Source organism: Panthera leo, chromosome A1, assembly GCF_018350215.1.
Source record: "Panthera leo isolate Ple1 chromosome A1, P.leo_Ple1_pat1.1, whole genome shotgun sequence".
NCBI lineage: Eukaryota > Metazoa > Chordata > Mammalia > Carnivora > Felidae > Panthera > Panthera leo.
Genome location: NC_056679.1, coordinates 24,233,170 through 24,253,326, shown reverse-complemented (window position 1 = coordinate 24,253,326; position 20,157 = coordinate 24,233,170). Strand labels below are relative to the sequence as shown.

At 41.7% G+C, this 20,157-nt stretch overlaps 1 protein-coding gene across 4 annotated transcripts in view; it reads left to right on the top strand.

The window, feature by feature from the left end:
- The window catches only part of LRCH1 (leucine rich repeats and calponin homology domain containing 1), a 201,559-nt gene that overhangs the window by 110,798 nt on the left and 70,604 nt on the right, over positions 1–20,157 (top strand). For all 4 annotated transcript variants that reach the window (XM_042918678.1, XM_042918761.1, XM_042918850.1 and 1 more), the window contains exon 3: positions 12,452–12,578. In XM_042918678.1, coding sequence (XP_042774612.1) covers positions 12,452–12,578 — 127 coding nt within the window. The remainder of the gene's footprint in view (positions 1–12,451; positions 12,579–20,157) is intronic.

The following is a 20,157-nucleotide window of genomic DNA, read 5'->3' as shown; positions in this document are numbered from 1 at the left end:
GGTTTTCTCAGCTTCCCAATTCAAATCTAAATGTATTGCTTCATTTTCTTTTTTTTTTTTTTTTTAATTTTTTTTTTTTAACGTTTGTTTATTTTTGAGACAGAGAGAGACACAGCATGAACGGGGGAGGGGCAGAGAGAGAGGGAGACACAGAATTGGAAGCAGGTTCCAGGCTCTGAGCCATCAGCCCAGAGCCGACTCGGGGCTCGAATTCGCGGACCGCGATATCGTGACCTGAGCCGAAGTCGGACGCTTAACCGACTGAGCCACCCAGGCGCCCCAATTCATTTTCAAAAGTAAAAAAAAAAAATAGACTGTAGTAGCTGAAAAATTGTAGAATATGATGTAAAAAATATTACCCTACTTCTGAAAAGAATACCTGTGCTGTGAGAGCTCAGGGAGGGGCGATCTTGGTAAAATAATGCAGCCAAGAATTTCAGCATGCGTAATAATCATAAATAGACTTCTCCAGGGAAGATAAGTTAAGTCAAGAATAAATACATATTCTGTGGTTCTTTATCTGGAAGCACTCAAGCGATGGAATGTTTAGGTGACAGAGTTTATTCTGTGAGGCATTGTTTTTTCACCTCCTGCCATTTCTTGGAACACCTTCATACTCTCTGGACCAGATGGACTGTCACGACAGGTGGAATGAGATAATCTCTGTGAACAGTAAGAAAATAGCCAGAAGATTTGGGTCACTTTCAGCGTTGGATCATGTGGAACTGTTATCTATTAATCTAAGCATATCCACGTTAACCTTATGAAATCAGGCAGTGTTTTTCTGATACCCCACTTGGCAGCTGGCAAGCCATAGCAGAAAGGAATGTGAAAATAACATAAGAAAATTGACCCCTTTCACTCAGTGATTAATTCATCTGTTCACGAATAGAGAATAATACATCTGGAGGAAACTTACTCGCCAGACTCCATAGGGGGTTGAAAAACAGTTATTTATTTCTAACCTCAGTGATGCCATTGGATCAATTAAGGAATAAATAAGACATTGTTTTCCCAAAGTATATTCTATGGAAAAGTGTTCTGTCGGATATAGGTATACTTAAACAAACAGACAAACAAGCAAACAAAAAAGCCCAAAGCCCATGTATTGTGCTAATCTGTACTATATGTCTCCAAGCAACACAGAACTCTTCCCCTCTTTTTTTGTGTGACCTACCGTTTAGCATCTCCCAGAACAGTGCTTTCCAGAACACCAGTTTGTAAGCACTAATTTAGAAGAATTTTTATCACCCACTGACTCCTTTAAGAACTGACCTCATGCCTAAAAAAGGACGAGGTTAAAAAGTATGTCCCTTCATGTTGTTATATTCAGAGCCCAGGTAATCTGTATGGACTCCATGTATTGAAGGAAAAAATGAAATACAAGTAGAAGACAGAAAGGCCCAGGAAACACTAAAGCATAAAGTGTGTTACACAGAGCTGCCATCCAAACTGACTTATTTTCTCATTTAGTACTTAAAAAAAAAATCTTTATTTTTTTTTATTTTATTTTTTATTTTTTTTATTTTTTATTTTATTTTTTTTATTACCTATCAAATAAAATGTGCAATTTCTTTTGAGAAAAAAATTACTGCAAAGTACAAATAATATATGTGTCATCACCGGTGCTCAAACAATTGTTAATTTTTAAGACATTGGTTCATAAGATGTTTTTTTTTTTCTTTTCCCTAACTCCTTTATAGGATTGGAATTTTTTTGGAGGGGGTGAGAGGATTTTTTCAGAGGTTCTGAGAGCTCTATATTACATAATGAAAAAAAAGAATGACCTTGACCAGAAGTCTGAAGCAACTGAGTCTTTAAATTGTCTGCAGTGAAATTTTAACGTTGCAACGCCACATCCCTATAGTTGAAACTAATCACCCGTTAAAGGGTAATTCTTTTAAAAAGGTAAAAATCAGGGGTGCCTGGGTGGCTCAGTCGGTTGAGTGTCCAACTTCGGCTCAGGTCATGATCTCACGGTCTGTGAGTTCGAGCCCCTCATCGGGCTCTGTGCTGACAGCTCAGAGCCTGGAGCCTGCTTCGGATTCTGTGTCTCCCTCTCTCTCTGCCCCTCCCCGCTCTGTCTCTCTCTCTGTCAAAAATAAACATTAAAAAAAGGTAAAAATCATGACTCTCATACAAATATAACATCCATCAAAGATTATATGTATGTAATATATAATAGTATATAAATATATATAGTTCACTAATTAATGAAGAAACCAGTAAGATGTTACAACCTGTTTAAAGGAGAACTCAGCACGCACAAACACACGCATGCACTCACGCTAGTGGGCTTACCGAAGTGAATTTATGAATAGTTGTGAGAGGGCAGCAATCAGTTGCAGTTCCACTGCACTCATGACAATTTGTGCTTTTTAAAAAAATTTTTTTAATGTTTATTTATTTTTGAGAGAGACAGAGACAGAGCATGATTGGGGGAGGGGCAGAGAGAGAGGGAGACACAAGACTCTGAAGCAGGCTCCAGGCTCTGAGCTGTAAGCACCAAGCCCGATGCGGGGCTTGAACTCACAGACCGTGAGATCATGACCTGAGCCGAAGTCGGATGCTTAACCAACTGAGCCACCCAGGTGCCCCAATTTGTCTGTGTTTCTATGCACGAAAATTACTTGTATTACTATCAGTTTTCAGTGTTAGAACAAGTTACAGGGTTGTAAAGTAAGTCAAAGACCATGAAAAACATAGACAACCCGGAAGGGTATACTAGACAAGCACCGAGCAGTGATTCTGCCCATCTCGAAATCATTTACGATGTGTCCTGGTACACCAAATAATTTCATTTAGATCGTGGCATTTATGAGCAGTTTGAATGGGACTAGAGGTAGAAGAAAAAAATCGGCAGTGGTATTCACTGTGGATTGGGAAACTCTTCGTTGGCTGGGTCCCAAAGATGGTGAGAGGCTGGCTGTGTGCCGGTGGGTGGCGGGACAGGATTGAAGAGGCAACGTGTGTGCTATGAGGGTAGCACGTTTACTTTTGTTGGCCAGTCATTTTTCGAGGAGGTGATCTTGAGGGAATTGAAGCCAACTGTTAGGAATAGTGGTCCCTCCCCTACTGTCAGTCCCAGCAAGAGACCACTGAGACCGCAGTACCAAGGGGAGAGAACAGCCTGGGATTTTTGGCAGAGGCAACCTTGGGTCATTCGACAGAGGTGCCCAAAGTCGGCAGACACTTGTGTAAAGAGTTATTAGGATGAGCCTGAGACCCTTTCACCCCACCTTATGGGGAGGATCCATAAAGGGAGTCTCACTTTCATTTGCTAAGAGTCACTAACGTCTTGCCTTAAATCTTGAGAAACCCAGTCAGAAATATGTGCCGCTACGGCATTTGAAAATGCCATGACCCGTCTTCAAGTGGGACGTAGGTGATGTCAGCTCAGCGAGATAGTATCTAATCTTGTTAAAGGTTAAGGCTCAGGATTCATGGACATTTCATGTTTTCTCAGAGTTTGGGACATGCTCTTGAGCAGAGCAGGCACTCAGTCAGTGTGGAAAAATAATTCGCTTCCTGTCAGCATTTAACACCATGGACCGTCCTTCCTTGATTTGGTCACAGGCTTTCCTGCTTGCTCCTCTGGGTCTTTCTCTTTCTTCTTTATTCCCCGTCTGGATGTTCTTTCTCTTTTTGCACGTTGTTGCTAGAATTCCCCAAAGCTCCGTCTTTGGTCCTTAATGCTTCTCTCTCAGACTCTGGCCTCAGGTGTCTCAAATATAGTCTCCAGCTCCTCGAGTCATTTGGGCATTTGTCTTCATTTTCCCGATTGCCTAAAATTCAGTTCCTCTTAGATGCTTATTGACTCCTCGAAATTCAGTGTCTGCTAAACTAAGCTCACTTTCTTCTTTCCCAAATTAGCATCCTCGTTCCTGTCTGTGCTCCTGTTTTTCTCCAGCCCCCCAGCGTGGAATCTCAGAAATTATCTTTGACCCCGGCCTTCAAACTTTTACATAGACATTAATCATTGAATGACCAGTCTAGCATCTCGTTGCCTCCTGCTTGAAATTTGGGGTCCTCCTCCTACTGTTTTCCTGGCTTCCCTTCACTTTTTATTCCAAAGTAAGTGAAAATAGGCTGGGTTGTATTGGAGGAAGGTCACACATTGATATGAATCCTAACCCACTTGGTTTCAAACCACACAGCACAGAACAACTCACCAGCTAGGCAATTTGAAGCAAGTTTTTTTTTTTTTTTTTAAGTTTATATATTTATTTTGAGAGAGACAGACACAGCATGAGCAGGGGAGGGGCAGAGAGAGAGGGAGAGAGAGAATACCAAGCAGGTTCCATGCTGCCAGTGCAGAACCCAGTGCGGGGCTCAAACTCACGAACTGTGAGATCGTGACTGAGCCAAAACCAAGAGTCAGATGCTTAACCGAGTGAGCCACCCAGGTGCCCCTGGAGCGAGTGTTTTAAACTCTATGAACAATATCAGTTTTTGCATCTGAAAGGTCCAGGTTAAATGCTTATGTTACACCACTGTTGTGAATATGAATAAAAAATAATTGTCTAAGTGCCTAGCACAGTGCCTTATACATAGTAACTACCCAAGAAATGTTTCTTGAATTGTCAAATCAAGTTTTGCAGTATGCTGTCTCATAGGTATTACAATCTGGGTTAAGAAAAATAGTGCAAAAGATCTAGTAAAAAGTAAGTGGATTCTCTAGTACGATTAGTAAAGTGGATATGCTACTGATTTGTAACAGTATTAGAGCCTTAAGTGGAACTTTGTTATTATTGGCCATCAAGTTACATGATAGGAGCTCTCTGACAACTGATTTCCTTGGAAGAATAAGTAGGAAAAAGAGGATGTACATAGACTTATATTCATGCATTTCCATCTGCATTCAAAAATTCCTAGAAATAGATGGAGAGACATATGTCTTCAGATGATAAACATCTTCAGGCATTTTAAATTTTTTTTTTTTTTTAATTTTTTTTTTTCAACGTTTTTTATTTATTTTTGGGACAGAGAGAGACAGAGCATGAACAGGGGAGGGGCAGAGAGAGAGGGAGACACAGAATCGGAAACAGTCTCCAGGCTCCGAGCCATCAGCCCAGAGCCTGACGCGGGGCTCGAACTCACGGACCGCGAGATCGTGACCTGGCTGAAGTCGGACGCTTAACCGACTGCGCCACCCAGGCGCCCCAGGCATTTTAAATTTTATTATGAATATTTTGTATTCACGCAGTGTCCCTGGGTGGAAGTTGATCCTGTTCTCATTGAAGTCAGTATGGCTATCCCTTTCTTTTCAGGTGGGGAAAAAATGTTAAAGTAACATTTGACTTGATGGAATTGCAAGGAGGAGAAGGCAGGTGACGTAGGCCACTTTCTGCATAACAGGAGGTTAGGGGTCCATTCTACCTGGAACATGGCGCTAGAAAGTGGGAGAATTATACTTAGCACCAATACATATGCTTTTTTTAACTTCTAATTTTCATTTTATTATTTTGAGAGAGAGAGAGAGACTGAGCAGGGGAGAGGCAGAGGGGTTGGGGGGTAGAGAGAGAATCTCAATCAGGCTCCACATTCAATGCTGAACCTAACGCGGGGCTCTATCTCGCGACCACGAGATGATGACCTGAGCCGAAGTCAAGGTTGGATGCTTAACCAACTGAGCCACCCAGGCGCCCCTCGCTACATCCTTTAAGCCATTTAGGGTGGTTTGCCTATATGCCAGCAACAGTGTTTTACGCAGTGGTGTTTTTCAGGGCATAGGGCTCAGGCTTCTACACTCTTAATACTTACAACCCCAACTCTACATTCTTGCCTCTGAAGGTGTTTGGCAAATTAATATTCTTTGTAGCATCCCTTATGGCATTCTCTTTGAACGTGCAGTGTTCCCCGGATTGTGAACATTTAGCTCCATTTTAGGGTGAAGGAAGGGCATGGTAAAATATGAAAGAGGAAATTTAAAGCACTGGTTTTCAGAGCCTTACCCTTTCAGAATTGAAGAGCGCTGAGGAAAAAGGAGAGGAAATAACTGAGAAGGGACGAGTTATTGATGACTACACTTTGAAATCTAATTATAGACATCAGGAGTGGTAGTTGCGGGCCATTGAGAGTATAAAAAAAAAGTGGAGTATTTTAAGCAAGGCTTTATTTATACTCAGGAGGAGACTGATAGGCTGTCACTGTGAGAAACAGGTTCAGTCGCAGTGGCCAAATATGGTACAGGGACGCACCGTGGCAGTGCACCGCGAGTGGTGCAGCAGCAATCGGCCTGAATTCTGAGCCGCTGCAGACACTCACTTTTTGCTTCTTGCGTTTCTGTGAGGTCTCCTCTCGGAAGCTGACCCTTTTCCCTTCTCCAAACACGGCCCTCGTGGGCGGAATGTGAGACGGGCCGGGTTTGGAGTTCAACAGCTGGTTCATGATTCAGGGACGTGATGATTCTGCGTTTCTGGTCTTGCAACATGTTAAGTCTTTGAGTGGTAGCCATCCTCAAGCGGTAGACAGCGTAACTGCTTTCCAAATTCGATTTCAGCGTGGGCGCCCAGATTTTGTGCACGCACGTAATCTCAATCAAATTACTGCTTTAACAATTTCACGTAAAATATTACTAGAAGCGTATGTATGTAATTTGTATTTATAAGGTGAAAGCCAGCCGAAATATCCCAGGCAACCTGAAGCAAGGCTCTGGTTGTTGGGGTCAAGGTCTCAGGCATACAGTGATGGGGAGGTGGAGGGGAGTGCAGGGGGAGGGGCTGGCGAGGAAGAGGAAGTCCTCTGTCATCAGGGGAAAGGAGGGTGAGACATTTTGCTATGGTGGGTTTTTCAGAATGGAGCCAGCAGGAAAAAGGAAATGGTTCTCTATAGATATTGTTCACTGAAGTGTGTATATGAAGACAATTAACAGCCAAGTGTCATATGCAAACTAGAAAAAAAAACCCATAAAAACACTACTCTGCCTTGAATGAAAGGCAAGCAGGGTATGCAAAAAACCAAAAGAACCCCACAAGCCATAAAAACAAAATTTGGTGAGGTGAGGTATCCTGTGAGAAAGGAAACTTGCTTGGTTGGCTGAAGTAAAATATCTGCTATTCACAGTAGGTCGCACACCAAGCCCAGGTCGACTGTTCAGATAGTAACAGCCACGGCTGCATCGTTGTTTTCTCCTCTCCCTGGCTGAGGCTCCTGTAGGGTGAGCCCGGGGGTGTCCGCACCACGAAACCTGCCCTCCTTTCTCTGTGCTCTGTTACTCTGTGCTGTAACAGCAATAATGATGTGAGATCAGCAACCATCACAAACCTATGAAGAAAGTGTCACAGCATGCGTCTAAAAAGCCACAGAGAAAGTCATTCATGTGATTGTATGTTCTAGTCCAGGTTTTCCAGACCAGTAATGGTTACTTGGTTGTGTTTCCGCCTGACATTGTACAGCCCGGGCCTGGTTCTTCCGAGCATGCCTCGGAGGGACCATCTTTATGGTTAATTGGCATATGTTTTCAATGAGTGGAACACGTAACCGTATTTTAGAAGTGGCGGCAATTTTAGCAGTTAGGAAATAAAATAAATAACTGAAGCCAAACTAAGTGCACATACCTTCTTTTTGGTCCCCTACACACTGGTTTGCTACATGAGTGTTTGGGTATGGTTTAATCTTTCTGTAGAGACTTAATGTTGGGCTGAGCACTTTTTCATTAAGAGTCTCATGTCTCATGTTAGATAGGTATTATTATTTATGTTTTATAGACGGCAAAACCCAGAGGGGTTAAATGTTCTACCTAAACTAAACGTTTGTGACACACATGAGATTTGAACCCAGGCTTTCTAATTCCACAGTTGGTGACCTCTTCCCTAGTTAACTAGGTGAATAGGTTATAAAAATCTTTCTATAAATTATTTCCTACTAAGTGAGTTCTAGCTCAATTATTAAGTGAGCCCATATACTGCAAAGAGTTGTATTCCAGTAGAATAAAAAAATATATATGGTCCCCTGATCCTAAAATCACATGTCAGAATATAGTTATTTTTATTATTGCATACTTTAGGGAAAATAACTTTCTGATAAACTGATAATAAATAATGTTAAATACCACCATTAAGTCTGAAGTCATGGATATTAATAAGTGCCATGGTCAAAACACATTAAAATAAGGCTCTCTAAAAGTAAAACCATACGGTAGTGCTTTGGTTTGCAAATTCCTTAGTTCAGGAATTATGTCGGGTGAGGGATCGTGGTCCTTGAAGCCAAGAGAAGTTTATCCTGTAAACTAAAGCTGTCAAAAGTATTCAGATTATGTTGAGCTGCCTTGTTTCATCCTGACATGAGGAAATAGGCCAATAAATCTAGTAGGGAGTCGTTTGACGGAGAAAGATGGAAGAGGAAGCATTAGCGATAAAAGCCTACGGTCTTCCCGCCCCCCCCCCCCCCGCCCCATGCCATCCTCCACCCAGACTGGGCAGGGAGAGTGACTGGAGATGCTGGGTGGGAAGGCTCATCCCGCCACCACCAAATCTATAATTTCTACTTCTGAATGAGTGGCCCTTTTCCCCCCGCTAATTTGATCTTCTGTAATGAGCCAGTTAAAAAAAATTGTTTTTTTTTTTTTAATTCTGCTTTCAGATGGAGCCTACAGGGTAGATTTGAAAATAAATGTTGGCCGTTACCTTATCAGACGCTGTATGGCCTTATTTTAAACATCGTTTCTGCAAAAGGCCTGTTTTTAGCACAGAGGCCTCTAGGAGACAAGTCGGGGGCAGGATAGTGGTTTGCAGCCTGAGGCACTTACTTGCTTGAGAAAAATTGCTGCCAGATGAGTGGTTTCAAAAAAAAAAAAATACAAAAAACAAAAAAGTGAGGCAGCCGATGTGGTCTTTAGTGGGCAGAGGATTAAAGGAAACATAATTTCTCCCGTCCTTTATAAATATTTGCTGGACAGCTAATGGGTTTTTGTGTGCACATGTATTTCCTTTATCTCTTGGGGAAATTACAAGTAATAGAGGAGCATCCAGTGGTAACATACGTGCAGTAGAGCTTGAGAGAATAGATCAACAAAATATAAGAAAGATGTGCCCAGGTCTGTGGCATGCTTATTATGACCAAAGTTCTGGCACCTGGATTTTTCTACAGGTGACTACATACAGTATGTGTAGGACATAAATAAACAGATGATTCCATCAGCAACCTTTGGTATAAAAGGCTTGTATCCCCGTCAAAGAAATCATACTTATTTTTTAACAAATAAGTATTAAATAAATTTTATTATTAAATATTAAAATATTAAAATAGATTTTAATAAAATATTAAATAAATTTTAATACTTAAAATTAATGCTAACATGTAAATTTAAAATGCTTAAGTGTTATTTTATTTTAAATGAGTATCCATCCAACTGAGGGTCGATGGAGGTGGGGGGGAGGGGGGAGGGGGAAAGCGGGTGAGGGGCATTGAGGAGGGAACCTGTCTGGATGAGCCCTGGGTGTTGTATGGAAACCAGTTTGACAATAAATTTCAAGTTAAATAAATAAATAAAAAGTAAATAAAACTACAACACTTAAAAAGAAAATAAATGAGTATCCATCCTAGAAATCCCATGAAAATAATCCCATGTACTCTCAGATATTCATGCTTCTGAATGAGCAGAACGTTCACTGCATTGCTTTTTTTTTTTAAGTTTATTCATTTATTTAGAGGGAGAGAAAGTGTGTGTGTGTTAGCACAGGAGGAGCAAAGAGAGAGAGAGAGAAGGAGGGAAAGAGAGAATCTCAAGCAGGCTCTGTGCTGTCAGTGTGGAGCCCAACTTGGGGCTCGATCTCACAAATCATGAGATCATGACCTGAGCCGAAATCAAGAGTCAGATTGTCAACCTACTGAGCCACCCAGCGACCCCTGCATTGCTTAACGGTATTATCAGTAGCTCTCTCGGTTCAGTGTCTGTCAATCTGACAAGATACCTGTGTCAAGGTGAGACTGGGAATAGTTTAAATCTGAGTTTCCAAGCAAAGAAACAGGGGAAGAATCTTGAACTGTAAGTGTTAATTTGTGAAAATAAGCATGTAGAAGTTTTTCAAAATACTAATCTTTGTTTCCTTAGCTTCTCTTCAAAAGGAAGTTTAAATATGTCTCCAAAATAAAAAAAAAAAAAGCCTTATTAACATTTTTTTTTTACTAATCCTCACTTTATGAAATTACATGTTAATAAATATTTTACAACCACAGGGGCGCGTGGGTGGCTCAGTTGGTTAAGTGTCAGACTATTGATTTCTGCTCAGGTCACAATCTCACGGTTCCTGGGATCGAGCCCTGCTTTGGGTTCCATGCTGACAGCGAAGAGCCTGCTTGGGATTCTCTCTCTCTCTCTCTCTCTCTCTCTTGCTGCCCCTCCCCTGCTCGCGTGTGTGCATACTGTCTCTCTCAAAAATAAATAAATAAAACTTAAAAAATAAGTAAATGTTTTATAACCACAAGTTACATTCCAGACTATTTATGTGCCACCTTTTAATAAACTTAGTTCTCTTCCCGGAGATAGTGTCTAAGGAGGTTTCGGGGTTTTTTTGTTTCTTTTTGTTTTTAATTTTTTTGGAGCTTGAAGAAAGCTGTCTCCCATCAGAGCACCAGGAAGTCCCCCTCAACCAGCCAGAATAGCCCCTCTGGGCTCCTGTGGGTGGATGTCAGAAACTGGCAGCCTAAGTAACCCCCTTTCACTGCCCTCAGAGATCAGGAGACAGTGCCAGGGTGGGCCCATCACCCTATTTTCACCTGTCACTCTAACCAGGGGGAGGTGAACAGCCAGCTGGTCCTTCCAGTGCCAGGGACCTCCCCCCACCTGCTCCCTGTAGGGTTTCGATCTTCTCCCTCCCTCTGCTGGACCCTCTTAGAGAAACCTCTCTCCTTCTGCTCCTTTCTGGAAATAGCTTTCTTTGTAAATCTGGGCAATGGAGGGAAGATTGGCTGTGTCTTTTCTTGATAAAGCTTATTACCCAGGCCTTGGGTACCTGGAAGAGAAGAAACGTCAGGATATTTACAGGGGATCATCCACATGAGAAAGGTTCTTTCCAGAGCACACCATGTGTTTTCTTCTCAGCCCATCAGCTAGAGATGCCCTTTGTTTAGCCGGATTCCCACCTCGCCATATGGGGGAGTAGGGGAGGAAAACCTTTAAAATATAATACATACAGAAAAGTGCACAGCTCATAAGGACACATCTCAGTGAATGTTCAAAAAACGGAAGCACTCATGCAACCAGTAGCCAGATGAAGTTTATCTTTTTATAGTGATATCTGTTTCTTAATTACAAATGCACTTTGTAGGAATTTTGGAAAACTCAGCAAAGCGTAAGAAAGAGACATGTAAAGAACACTCCTTGTACCTGATCTCCAACCCCCATGACTGCCGATAGCATCTTGGTGTGTTTTCAGTGCATCTGTCCCTCCCCCTCACACACACAGATTTATGTGTGTCCACACGTGCACAGAATACCACCGCCGCGGACACTTCATGCATGTGTGCACGTGTGCCCAAAAGAAGTTCTACATAGTTGCAATAGCAAGACCAACGTGTTTTTAGATATTTCACTGCCTGGTCATTGTCTCTCTCAGCAGAGTGGTGGGGAAAGAAAGGCAGGGAAACTGAATACCATCCCTCTCCTTCCCTGATGGCAGGAAAAGGGCTTTTTGTGGGAGAAGAGGTTGAAGTAAATGGCTGACACACAGAAAGATGGTTCACAGATTTCATTTATCCATTATTTTCCCATTTCTCAGCAAACTGAGCATTGATAACAGGAAGTTCAGATACTTCTGGGTAGAGAACCTCTTCATGCAAAGCGGAGATGAGAGTTGTACCCAGATTTTTCTGGGTACCCTGTGAAATTGAACCCCTCAGGGTTCCAGATTCACTTTTGCCAGAAGGCCAACATTACTTTTTTTTTTCCTTTTAATTAGCTCCCTTGCAGATGCCCAAATAGACTTTAAGCATAGTGACTCTTATGTTAGCAAAAGGAAGCAGAATCAAAATGTTGGAAATCAGGCTGGTGGTCTTTTGTAAGTTGCAGCAAAACGATCTTCTCCATCACTGTAACATGGACGGGAGGATGCCTTTGTGGTGCTCGTTTCTCGCTGAGTTTCCTGCTACATTGTCAGAAAGAGAAGAGTTGGCACCCGCTTCCCGTTGTTATTGGTGACGCAGGGCGCGATGCCCATCTGCCTCCTGGCTGGCCAAGGACTCTGCTTCTGCAGGGGGCTTGATGGGGTTCCTTGTGCCGGGAAAAGTTGTTTCCCGCAGAACTGCCTATGCCTTTCTTTCCTAGAAATAGATTTTATTGTCTTTTGTACTTGGGACTTGAGGGATTACACATACGGAAACTTCATTGGACCTTTTGTATTTGTCAGACGTCTTCTCCAATCACTCCTTTCTTCTTGCTTATTCACAAACATAATCGGAAACGGTATGACGTGGCTTGTGTGTTTACGGTGTTCTTGTATTGTCTTTGCAGTCGAAATCAGCTGTCTGCCCTGCCTGCCTGCCTGTGTGGTCTGCCTCTCAAAGTCTTAATCGCAAGTAACAACAAACTTGGATCGCTGCCAGAAGAGATAGGTCAGCTCAAACAGTTAATGGAGTTGGTATGTTACTGATTTTTAAGATGCTCTTTTTATTTGTTGACTAATCATAATCTATCAAGGTAGTCAGGAAGACTCTTGTAAAGTTGGACATAGGTTGTTGGATGGCTGTATGCGATAAAGACATTAAGTGGGGAGAGGAATGATCTTGGCTTTGCTGTGGCAGACACAGTTCCTGAAATTTACAGGTTTCCTGTAGTTTATACTTCCTGAAGTCCACGGGATTTACAGTTCCTGAAGTTTACAGGTTATCATGTGGTAGTTACATCATTTTTTTCCAGATCGCATATAAATTTGTGATAAATTATGGATACACTGGCAAAATAATGTACAAATAAGTTAGTAGGGCCAACTTTACATGAATGTAAGTAATTTAGAAAGAACAGAGTGCTTTGATTCTGTATGGGTTTTAGTAACCATTGCCCCAAAGTGATGTCACTCTAAAATATGACCATATCCTCAGAGACAAAAAAGCATAACAAATGTTTTAGATGGGTAGAGATGGGTTGTAAGTGTGCATCTGAGGCCAAGATACACTGTTCTATTTCAGGTCTTTCACTACTAAATGAATCACTTACCTTGTTTCTAAAATGGGAAAGAATGAATCCCATCCAGGTAAGATGGGTGAATGAAAAGGCAAGAATAAGCAATCAGGCTGAAATACAATGGTCAGAATGTCTCCTTCAAGCAGGCATTATTCCATACTGACCTTGTATCAAGCACAGCTGCTGTGATTACAACCATGGAAGGGACACAGTCCCTTCCTTCAAGTAGATTCCAGTCTAGAACATTGATGGCCAATACCTTTTCTATTGGGTGCCAACTCCATTTAATTTCTTGAGGCCACGTGGACCACCATGGTGATGACTTAGGAGGCTCAGATAGAGAGTGCTGTCATCCCTTCATCACGTCTGCAGTGGGAGTTGGTTAGGAACGTGACAGGTTAGGAAAGTGACCTATGCATCAGCTTTAATTTTAGTATAGGAGTGAGTTACTGCTGTATAAAGGCATTGAAAGGTAAAGAAAGAGTGTCTTTTTCAGGACTCATGTGATATTAGTATCTGAAACCTATTCCAAGGCAAGGGCAAACAAAAGTAAAAATAAACTATTGAGTCTACACCAAAATGGAAAACTTTTGCCCAGCAAAGGAAACTACCAACAAAAGAGAAAGGCAACCTAGTGAATGGGAGAATATATTTGCAAATGATTTATTCAATAAGGAGGTAATATCCAAAGTATATAAAGAACTTATGCAAGTCAACACCAAAAAAGAAAAATCTGAATTAAAAATGGGCAGAGGACCCAAATAGACATTCTTCCAAAGAAGACATACAGATGATGGCCAACAGACACATGAAAAGATGCTTAGTATCACTGATCATCAGGGAAATGCAAATCAGAACCACAATAAGAAAACACTTCATACAAGTCAGAATGGCTAGTAATTAGAAAGGCAAAAAATAACAAGTGTTGGCAAGGATGTGGAGAAAGGGAAACCTTCACACACTGTTGGTGGGAATGTAAACTCATGCAGCCACCATGGAAAACAGTATGGAGATTCCCCAAAAAATTAAAGCTAGAATTACCGTATGATCCAGTAATTCCCCAAAGAACACAAACACTGATTGGAAAAGATACATGCATCCCTATGTTCATTGCAGCATTATTTACAACAGCCAAGATATGGAGGAAACCCAAGCGTCCATCGACAGATAAGTGAATAAAGAAGTGGTGTGTGTGTGTGTGTGTGTGTGTGTGTGTGTATACACACACACACACACACACACACAATGAAATATTATTTAGCCATAAGAAATGAATGAAATCTTGTCTTTCGAGACAATATAGATAGACCTAGAGGGTATGAAATAAGTGAGATAGAGGAAGATAAATACCATACGGTTTCACTTATATTTGGAATAAAAAAATATTGAGGGGTGCCTGCATGGTCAGTCAGTTAAGCATTGGGCTCTTAATTTCAGCTCAGGTTGTGATCTCATCTCTTTCTTGAATCAAATAAATAAATAAAATAATTAATTAAATTTCAAGTTTTTAAAAAATAAAAAAAAAAATCAGATATAGACTCGTAAATACAGAGAATAAACTGACAATTGGCAGAGGGGAGGGGGCCAGGAGGATGTATGGAATTGATGACTGGGATTAAGTGCAAACTCTCAGTTAGAAAATAAGTCACAGAGATGAAAAGCACAGTATAGGGAATAAGTACCGTATAATATGATACTGTAATAACATTGTATGGTGTCAGATGGTGACCAGACTTAACCTTGGTGAGCACTGGGCAATGAAAAGAATTGTTCAATGACTGTTGTGCACCTGAAAGTAATACAACATTGTATATCAACTATACCTAAATAATCATTTTTTTAACTTTGTACTATTTTTTATTTATTTTTTAAGTGTTTCACATGAGTAGGGAGGAGCAGAGAGAGAGGCAGAGAGAGAATCCCAACTCTGGGTGCAGAGCCCAACACAAGGGCTTGGTCTCACAACCACAAGATCATGACCTGAGCCAACGTCAAAAGTCAGACACTTAACCGACTGAGCCACCCAGGTGCCTCAATAATGCATATTTTTAAAGGATGGAGGGGTATTCCTGCCACTCAGCACCTGGACGTTTGATCAGGGATCATTAATGTCTAGAACAAGACACTGGAGAGTTGTCTGGAGCCATGGAAGTGGTTTGTTTTCTCACTTAGCTCTCTCTACTTCTCCATGCAGTGGAGATGTCTCGCCCACAGATCCCAAGTTTAAATGTCCTCCGACTTAAGCAGTAGCTAGTCTGTCTCAGCCCTGATGTCTAAATGAGAAAGGCAAGATGTGGGTCGGATGTCCTCTCCTGACTGAGTCCGTGATGCACAAGGCACATGGTCACATGACCCAGACACACAGCTGCTTTCCTGCCAACAAGGGGGCAGTTCTGAAAGAAGATGGATATTAATTTGGGTAGGCACACCCACCCCCAAGTTTGCTATTACAAGAAATATGCGCATGTGGTTAGGGAGTGATTGATTCAGCCTTGGAGTTGGGAAGGATTTGTAAGGCAAGAGACCTTTGAGAGGCCCCTTGCAGAAGTCTGTGTGGGATTTTCTAAACGGAAAAAGGAAGACAGGCACAGAGGAAGCATTTAAGAGAGAAGGGACGGCTTGAGCAAAGGCAAGACAGCCCAGGAGGAGGTGGCTTGCTTGGAGCGTGGGAAGCAGTTTAATCCGGCTGAGGCTACGTAGAATGACACTGGGTGCTCCATTTTCACGGCCACTGCCTGAGAGAGTTAGGCCACCTTCAGCTCCTCCACGGGGCATTCAAGACCCGTCATTCATCTCCTGTCCCTGGCCCCTTTAGTTCCAGCCATCTGGGAGTGTTCCTTGTTCACTTCCACTTCTAGTCTTTGACACACATCACTGTCTCTGTGGGGACAGTTTCTTCCTTCTCGTCTTCTCTTGGTCAGTTCTTAACCAAGTTAGATGTCACTTCCCCCAGAAAGCCTTCCCAAATCCTCTAAGCCAGACTTAGGCACTCCCAATGCAAGCACGCTATACTTACCACGGAATTCTGTGCAGTCATACTTTCTTCCTACTTGGCATTCTCCACACCAGCTCCCTCTATGTCTGGAAAGCCGCCGAGGGCTGTGGACGGGGATTTGCCGTTGTACCTGGTGCTCGGCATAAGACCCAATACGTGTTTGCTGAATGCTGCTCTCAAGGGGTGGAAAGTGGGCTGTGGCTTGGGACAGACTGTGAAGACTCCCAGGTGCTCAGCCTGCCAGGGGGATGACTATCTTACAATCCATCTTGATTCAGAAGGAACCATCTTAATTGGTTCCAGAAAACAAAACAATAATACGGACTAATGCTTTGGATGAAACTGATAGTTATATGCTTTTTTTTCTCTTTTTAAAGAATTCTTCTTTTAGGAGTCTGATAGACACACAATCCAAATCTGCTAGAATTTGGATTAGGTCTTACAAGCACAATATATAACACGTTGGTTTTTTTCCCCACTTGTCGGGCTCCCACAGATGGGCGGCACACAGGTGAGGTCGGTCTTCTGGAACCTGTGGGCAGCTGGAATGTGTTTCTGTCCCACTGCACCCTGGGCGTAAGCCGACAGCATGCCATGTATCAGCTCTGCCTGCAGAGCTGCGGACCAGCTCATCTGTGAATAGGTGGCGGTGTGCTGAGCCTGGGCCAGTCCCACACCAGAGCGGGGCTTTCCTGAGATGCTCTTATCAGCCGCTGGGCTGGCCTTGTGGCCGTGGTAGAACAGCACTGTCTCCTGTCTCCCGCCTCAGGACACACAAGCTGTGGGGTGGCTGTGAGGGAGTCCTTGAGCTTTTCTTGGGCACCCTGTCCAGAGCCCAGAGGTTAGTGTAACCTCTTAGTTACACTAAAGGTTGAGTGTAACTACTTACTTAGCATTGTGTTCAGCTGACTCTGGTGCCTTTTCTCCACCAGCAATAACCTATTGGATCCTCGAATCCTAGAAATCCTAGAATGTGAGAGCCATTGGGGTTTTAAAAGCATCTAGTCCAAGCTCTTGACATCTTGCAAGGGTAGAGAGAAACCTAAGGTAGAGAGGCAGTGTGTGATGTACAGAAGTTCACTCTGGTGTAGCTAATTTATAACTTAAGCTGAAGCACCCTCACCCAGCACTATTTGATAGAAAGGTAACGCAAGCAGCAAATTTTATTTTATTTTACTTTATTTCATGAAAAAATTTTAATTCTATTCTGTTTTTTTTTAAGTTTATTTATTTATTTTGAGAGAGAGAGAGCATGGGAGGGGCAGAGAGAGAGGGAGAGAGAATCCCAAGCAGGCTCCACACTGTCAGCACAGAGCCTGATGTGGGGTTCTAACTCACGAACCGTGAGATCATGACCTGAGTCAAAGTCAAAAGTCAGACGCTGAACTGACTGAGCCACCCAGGCGCCCCTGTTCTGTTCTATTTTTAATTTTAATTCCATTGTAGTTAACATAGCGTTATATTAGCTTCAGGTACACAATATAGTGATTCAACACTTCCATATATCACCTGGTGCTTATCATGACAGGGGTACTCCTTAATCCCCATCACCTATTTCATCCATCCCCCCACTCACCTCTTTTTATTAACCATTAGTTTGTTCTCAGTAGTTAAGGGTCTGCTTCTTGGCTTGTCTCTCTCTCTCTTTTCCTTTGCTCATTTGCTTCTTAAATTTCACTTAGCAAAATACCCTCTAGCTCCATTCTTGTTGCAAATGGCAAGATTTCATTCTCTTTTTAAGTTTGTTTATTTATTTATTTTGAGAGAGAGAGGGAGAGTGAACATGAGCAGGGGAGGGCAGAGGGCGAGAGAGATTTTCAAGCAGGCTCCATGCTGCCAATGTAGAGCCCCTATGTGGGGCTCAGAATCACAAACTGTGAGATCATGACCTGAGCTGAGATCAAGAGTGGGACACTGAACCAACTGAGCCACCCTGGTGCCCCAAGATTTCATTCTTTGATGGCTGGGTAATATTCCATTTTGTGTGTGTGTGTGTGTGTGTGTGTGTGTATACACACATCTTCTTTATCCATTCTAATCAGTGGATGGACGCTTAGGCTGCTTCCATAATTTGGCTATTGTAAATAATACTGCTGTAAACATAGAGATGCATGTATCCCATTGAATTATTATTTTTGTATTCTTTGGGTAAATACCCAGTAGTGCGATTGCTGGATCATAGAGTAGTTGTATTTTTAACTCTTTGAGGAACCTCCATACTGTTTTCCAGAGTGGCTGTGCCAGTTTGGATTCCCACCAACAGTACATGAGGGTTCCTTTTTCTCCACAACCTCGCCAGCACTCGTTGTTTGTTGTGTTTTTGATCTTAGCCATTTGGAAAGGTGTGGGGTGATATTTCGTTGTAGTTTTGATTTGCATTTCCCTGATGAGGAGTGATGTTGAGCCATCTTTTAGTGTGTCTGTGGGCTGTCTTTATGTCTTCTTTGAGAAATGTCCATTTCTTCTGCCCATTTTTAAATTGGATTGCTTGTTTTGGGGTGTTGATCTTTATAACTTCTTTACATATTTCCAATGCTAACCCTTTATTGGATATGTCATTTGCGAATACCTATTCTCATTCAGTAGGTTGCCTTTTAGTGTTTTGGATTATTTACTTTGCCGTGCAAAAGCTTTTATTTTGATGTAGTCTTAATAGTTTAATTTTGCTTTTGTTTCCCTTGCCTCAGGAGACATATCTAGAAAAATGTTGCTGCGGCCAATATCAGAAAACCGTGCTCTCTTCTAGAATTTTTATGGTTTCATGCCTCACATGTAACTCTTTCATCTATTTTTAATTTTTGCATGTGGTGTAAGAAAGTGGTCTGGTTTCGCTGTTTTACATGCTGCTGTCCAGTTTTTCCAACACCATTTGTTGAAGAGACTGTCTTTTGCCCATTGGATATTCTTTCCTGCTTTGCCAAAGGTTAATTGACCATATCCTTGTGGGTTTATTTCTGGGTTTTCTATCCTGTTCCATTGATCTATGTGTCTATTTTTGTGCCAGTACCATACTGTTTCAATGACTACAGCTTCATAATATAACTTGAAGTCAGAAATTGTGATGCCTCCAGCTTCACTTTCTTTTTTCAAAATTGCTTTGGCAATTTGGAGTCTTTTGTGATTCTGTATAAATTTTAAGATTATTTGTTCCAGCTCTGTGAAAAAATGCTATTGGTATTTCGATAGGGATTGCATTAAATGTGTAAATTGCTTTGCATAGTGTAGACATTTTAACAATATTTGTTCTTCCAGTCCATAAACATGGAATGTCTTTCTGTTTCTTTGTGTAGTGTTCAGTCTCTTTCATCAGTGTTTTATAGGTTTTAGAGTATGGGCCTTTTACCTCTTCAGTTAGGTTTATTCCTAGGTATCTTATTATTTTTGGTGCAGTTGTAAATGGGATTATTTTCTCAATTTCTCTTTCTGCTGCTTCATTATTAGTGTATAGAAATGCAACAGATTTCTGCACATTGATTTTATATCTTACGGCTTTACTGAATTAACTGATCAGTTCTACTAGTTTTTTGGTGGAGTCTTTAGTATTTTCTATATAGGGTGTCATGTTATCTACAAATAGTGAAAGTTAGACTTCTTCCTTACCAAGTTGAATGCCTTTAATTTCTTTTGATTGTCTAATTGCTGTTAGCACATGTAACTTTTTTATTAGGTCTTAGGTTTTATTACTTTAGAGAGAGCACAAATGGGGAGATGGGCAGAGGGAGAGAATAAAAGAGGGAGGTTGGGAGAGGGAGAATCTTAAGCAGGCTCCATGCTCAATGTGGAGCCTAACGCAGGGCTCAACCCTACGACCTTGGGATCATGACCTGAACCAAAATCAAGAGTCAGATGCTCAACTCACTGAGACACCCAGGCGTCCAAACAAACGTACTTCAAATACACTGGTAGCCACATTAAAAAAAAAAAAAAAAAAAAGCAAGTGAAATTAATTTTAATAATATGTTTTATTTAATGCAGGATGGCCAGAATATTATTTCAGCATGTTTGCGATATAAAATCAATGAGGTATTTTATATATTTTTTC